A 6,000-nucleotide genomic window follows, 5' to 3' on the forward strand; every position below is an offset into this window, starting at 1 on the left:
TCCCATCTTTCCTTTTCATCCATCTCTATGTTTTTTTTCACAAAATAACCGAAGTCTCGCACTCCTTCCGATCTTTTCGCCTCTACTTCCATCACACCCATACCTCTATCTTCAAAAAACCCACACCTTTCTTCTTCCCACTTCGATAATTCCTTTTTCTTCTTACACCTCTCCTTCAATTCCTCCCAACATCTCCTCGCAATCCCACTCCCCCTACCTTCCTCCAACCTCTTCTCGAACCCCCATGCTCTTCTTCCAACTCTACCTTTTAACTTCTCCCTCTGTAATTCCTCCCTTATCATATAGCCTGGCGTTCCCCATTCCAATCCTAACACCCATCTTAGAGATACCTTTACCGTAGGCTCTCCAACCCGAAATTTCCACCCCATACCCCACCACCGTCCACACCAGTTTATCAAAGAGCCATAATCTTCTTCCCCAATCATTCCTGAATTTCCTTTTGCCAATTCCCCAAACCTGACCCATTACAGCAGTACCCTTCCTTACCCTATCTCTTATCTGCGCTTCCTGCCCTCCATTCTTCTGCATTACGTAACCCAAGTAAGTAAATTCTTTTACCTCCTCTATCACCTTCCCTTTCCATCTCCAACTTACATTCCTTTCTCTTCCTCCTCCTTTCCTGAACCTTAAGATTTTCGACTTCCCTACATTTAATTCCAACCCCTTCTTTTCCAGATATCCCTCTAACCTTTCAATCATACTCCTCATTCCATCCTTCTCCTCCGCAATCAAAACCACATCATCCGTGCATGCCAAGGTGTAAATCCTCATCTCCCCTAATTTAACTTCTCCCCATCCTCCTCTACTCATTACCTCCTCCATATCCGCCATCACTAAATTAAATAAGTGAGGACTCAATGGATACCTCTGCCTTACTCCCCTTCCCGTCCAAAATGCTTCCAAATACTCCCCCCTCCTTACTCTGTTTCTAGTCTCCCTCAAGACATCCTCACTTCTTCTAACCAGCCCTTCCCTCACCCCTCTCTCTCATCGTTTCCACCAATTTCCTCCTATCTATCGAATCAAACGCTGCCTTCAGATCTATAAAAAACGCCACTAATTTTCCTTTCTTCTTACCCAACTGCTCATCTGAGTGTTATATAAAATAAACATTATACAAAATGTATCTGGAATTTATTTATTGAAACTTCACACATAAAGCTAGAACGCAAAGATTTATGATTATTTTAACTATGCTTATTTTTTAACATTCAAAAAAAAGACATTAAAAATCTGAATACAGTGTTTTATTGTATTATAATCGTTTTAATGTAAAATTAATATATGTGTATTCAATCATTCACAATAGACATACATAATTATTTATTATTTAATAGTAGCTTTTATTCGCTCAACATTGCATGTAAAATATAAATCATAAAAATATATTAACTATATAAATGTTATATATCATAAGTTTCTTAAAATTTTGTTTTATTAAAAGAGAAAAGAAAAAGAATAAATGCTAAATCAAAAATGATAGATACATTCTTTCTTTCAACAAAGAATTAAATTATTTCCCGATTTCAATATATATTAATTCAATATATATAGTGTTTGTATGTAAAAATAATCTCTAATAATAATAATTTACGATTATTCAACATAAATTTCTTGTATGGATATTACATAAATAACATAAATAAGAAAAACTGTAATACACAAAAACTGATGATACACATAAGAATATACGTATCATATGTACGTATATACATATATGTATATATACGTATGACAATAGAGAAAAATATCTTATTTAAATAGTAAAATCCAAATAAAATACACTGAAGCAACATTCACAATCAGAATAGAACAAAAATAGCGACATTTCAAATTTACGTTTCAAAAATCAAATTCCAATTTACATTCGAATTCACGTTTCAATTATCATTCAAACAATTATTTTACAAACAGGAGATAAGTCATGTTACAAAGCTTCATACTCTTCATCCCTTAGTCTAATCTACTTTACATCTTATAGATTATTGAAACGTTTTCAGCTTAGAGTAATACAATATTTATATTTATATTTTTCTTATTTTTAATATATATAGAGATAAAATGTGTGTGCTTTAGTGATCTAAAGATTTTCATAATTCCATTGGCTCAAATGCTGATAGGGCACTAGATGTTATGTTATTTAAGTCAGGAGTAGCATCGTTGTTGTTGTTGTTGTTATTATTATTATTATTATTATTATTATTATTATTATTATTATTATTACTGTCGCCTGATGTACTTGGGATTGGTGTTGGAATATCTCGCGTTGGCAGGATACGAAGATGTCTATTTGGTGGCTCCCATAGGACTACAGCCATGGAAGGCCTCTCTCTGAAATAGAAAAATCAGCCAAATGTAACTGGTTTGAGAAAAAAATATAAGTACATTTATTATATATATATGTTTTCACGTTTTCTCTTCTTTCCATTAAATATATAGATCATTGTATTTTTGTAATTTCAAACAATTAATAGCAATTTATGCTTACAATTTAGATAGAAGAGTTGATGGCAAAATAGGTTCTTCTTGTATTCGCTTGAGTTCCTCTGAAAGGACTAACCTCGGATGTACGCCAGTCAGTTGTTCACCATTTATTGTATTTCTCCCATCAACATCCAGATCCATATCCAATTGCCTATGAGAACAAGATGATGTGGAAGTCGATGGCACTGGACTCTCAGTTTCTTGAATGGAACTAATGCGCAAGCTTTTGAAATGTGCAGTCATTTTTTCCTCTGTTATAAACTGCTTGCTTTGATGCCTGTTAAAGAAAATGACATAACATAGAATTTTATTGCATAAAAAATTGCATTTGAAGCAATATGCCTTCAAGGATGTATATATCATATGTCGAAACATTGATAAAAACATGAAAATATTATTCTACTATTACTCATTTAAAAATTATTTATTAAAAATTGTAATTAATTGGTTTCTTTTTTTTTTGTTTCTTGCAATTTTGATTTCAGGAGATATTCTCAATCAAAAATTTTTGTCATAAATTAAAAAAAATATTAATTACAACTATTTGCTTTTATGAAGACATAAAAAAACCATATTATGATACATTAATTCTTTTTATAATCCGGATTTGTTTGATTTTTCAAACAATACAAAATGGTTTTTTTTTATTTGAACAGTTTTTTTGCTATTATTGCACAGTCAAAACATTCTTAAACTATACAGGACTTACATATCTACAACATCTGGTGCTTCCAACTTTCTTTTTTGATGCAGTATTGGCCCAGAACTGGTTTCTCCGGTAAATCTAATCAACTCGTGTTGTTGTAGGGCTGGCACGCTCCACGGAATACTTATTGGCGGTACCTGTGGCATTTGCATCCAAGATCCAACTTGTCGCTGCTGCGGATTTTGCTGATCCATCATCTGTTGAAAGATGGACTGTGGCATACATAAGTGTGCTCCACCCATGGTATTCTGAGAGACAGGAGACACATACAAATAACAAAGACATTACACTGAGAGAGATAAAATTATCTCCGCAACATCGAAAAACGGTATAATATCTTTGTCTATTTAAATTCGCCTCAAGATAAATCAAATATCTGCTTACTGTCATTTGGGATGTACTCGGTTGTACTCGAAGTACGTTCCAATTGAAAGGGGGATTTCGTGGATCCAGGATACTGACGAGTATCTGAAGGGATCACATATATTAGCATGACATCCGTTTTTCTATTTATTTTCCAAGAATTACAAAGTCGACAACAAATAAATAAATATTCTGCTTTAATTGACATTAAATTGGACGCTTTTAATTGGACGCTAACCTATATATCGTCTTGAGGGCCTCGGGTCACGAATGGTTATGAATGAGCATCGCGACACGTAACTTTGGCATTAAGGTTGGACCTTACCTTATTCGATCTCAGTGCCAGTTGAAATAGAAGGGACTTATCTCTGTTGTACGAAAAATCGCACGTATAATATCCCGATTGTATCAATATAGCAGGATACATCCACTATGACTAATTTTCATTTTATTTTATCGCTGCATCATTAATTTAACTTGTCCCGATTTCTTTTCGCAAAGAACGTAACCGAAATGCGAGTTTCCCTCCACTGAATTGTTTTGTTTGTCCGTATCAAATAAAGTTTGTGTACAATCTATGACAATTCGTTACAGAATCAAGAGTCTCTGTTTATACTATTTTTAACTACTTCTCCTCTCCCCGCCGCTCCAGCTTTCCACGACCACGATATATAGAATTATCTAGAACGATCTAGACTATTGTAATCGAGGAGCAAAAGTTTCTTTGTCCTGATTGGTCGATTCAATGCTACTCTACCCCACCAGTAGGATTTTTGAACGCACCCTAAATCGAACATGTGCAAACGATGTTTTCATTTTATATGATTAATTTATTCATTCTATTTTACAGAATTTAAACTTTCTTATCTAAATATTGTTTTCATCTATGAAAAAACTAAACTAACTTTTCCACTCTGTGTTTTCAGAACGTTCCGTTAAGGTCATTATACGTGAAAAAATTTTAGTCGTAAAGCCGTAAGCAGCAGTAATCAATTAATCACAATCAAGCATTTTAAAACATAATAAAAATGTTTAACTGCGATTAATTGATTTGCTTATGGCTTTACAACTAAATTTTTTTTCATGTGTAATGATCTTTTTTACTATATATATTATTATATTCATGGTGATCGGTGCTTAGCATGTTTGACAATCAGGTGTTTTTGACAGTCAGATGTTTCTGCCGTTCTTTCCATAAAATCCGTAGTAAGTTAAAATCAGTCACGTGATGATATAATGACAATCGTGCTAAATTATTCAAATTTACACACACACACACACACAAATAATTTTTTTTCAAATACTTCTGCTCTTTTGCGGATATGAATTTATTAACAAAATTGATTTGTTTTGGTATTTTTTGTAACCACCTAAAATTTTTGTCGGTTTAATTTTGGAACACCCTATACAAGCATGTACATATACACACACACACACGTACGTGTGTGTGTTGTGTGTGTGTATATATATATATATATATATATATATATATATATATATATATATAATTAATATAACAAATTTAGTTTATATTCTATATAATTATTGAAAAAAATTTTCATTTTTTTTTCTTATCTTTTTTTGATTAATAACATTTCTGTATACATATGCAAATATTTCGTATATGATTGAGGACTAATATTATTTATTATTAGATACAATATATAATATACATTTCGAGTCAAATCATGCTAGAGATTATATATGTATATATATATCGATTATATATATGTACTGACTTTAGTAATCTCAGATTTTCAATGTTTGACTTTTTAATGACAGCAATGAAAAAAATGCGCATATAACGCTCATCAACAACAATACGTGGAAAAACACTCAACTTTATTGTTGCACACACAGCGTATCTAATAATGATTACTCTTAACTCATAATTTTTTTTTACTTCATATCGCACAATAATAAAGATATATAAGAATCAATTATAACAATGAAGAGATAATAATAAAAAAAATAATATTTAAATATTATATGATTAAATTCACATCTCTCTCGTAATTATAAAACGTTATATGTATAAGAAAATATTAAAATATTTTTGCAATATAATAAAATTTTGTAAATTAAATTTAATTCTATATTTGATAAATATTGATGCTATACCATTAATATTCTATATGTTCAAAGAACTTTTTTTATTCACATTTATATTTGTAATAATGCTAAAAATATTCTCGCGATGAATTATTATACGCACATTTTTTAATAAATATTATATTATTAGATTATGAAATTCTTAATTATGAGAGAGAGAGAGAGAGTGCTCTCTTATAAAAATATTTAAAAAAGATATTTTGGAAAATTATTTTAATCTTTAATTATTTACAAAAAATATATATAAGTTACATGTTTTATTTATTATAAAGCTCTTACGTGTAAGAGAACATTCAATTCTAATTCTCGTGTTA

General features: G+C 31.0%; 1 protein-coding gene across 5 annotated transcripts; it reads right to left on the reverse strand.

Annotated features, from left to right (window-relative positions):
* Window positions 1-1,250: 1,250 nt before the first annotated feature.
* On the reverse strand, window positions 1,251-4,224 carry LOC126855146 (probable serine/threonine-protein kinase cdc7). 5 transcript variants are annotated; one of them, XM_050602552.1, is made up of 5 exons: window positions 3,900-4,224; window positions 3,596-3,679; window positions 3,215-3,408; window positions 2,510-2,782; window positions 1,251-2,352 (listed from the first exon to the last, which is right to left on the reverse strand). In XM_050602552.1, the coding sequence occupies exons 1-5, from the start codon at window positions 3,999-4,001 to the stop codon at window positions 2,112-2,114; spliced, it is 894 nt and encodes a 297-aa protein (XP_050458509.1). In that variant the 5' UTR covers window positions 4,002-4,224; the 3' UTR covers window positions 1,251-2,111. The 5 variants fall into 5 exon arrangements, with proteins under 5 accessions (XP_050458509.1, XP_050458508.1, XP_050458512.1 ...); XM_050602551.1 differs by having other exon boundaries at window positions 3,215-3,459; window positions 3,900-4,223; XM_050602555.1 differs by having other exon boundaries at window positions 3,215-3,459; window positions 3,813-4,222.
* Between the last annotated feature and the right edge of the window lie 1,776 nt (window positions 4,225-6,000).

Source organism: Cataglyphis hispanica, chromosome 15 (genome assembly GCF_021464435.1).
Source record: "Cataglyphis hispanica isolate Lineage 1 chromosome 15, ULB_Chis1_1.0, whole genome shotgun sequence".
Taxonomy (NCBI): domain Eukaryota; kingdom Metazoa; phylum Arthropoda; class Insecta; order Hymenoptera; family Formicidae; genus Cataglyphis; species Cataglyphis hispanica.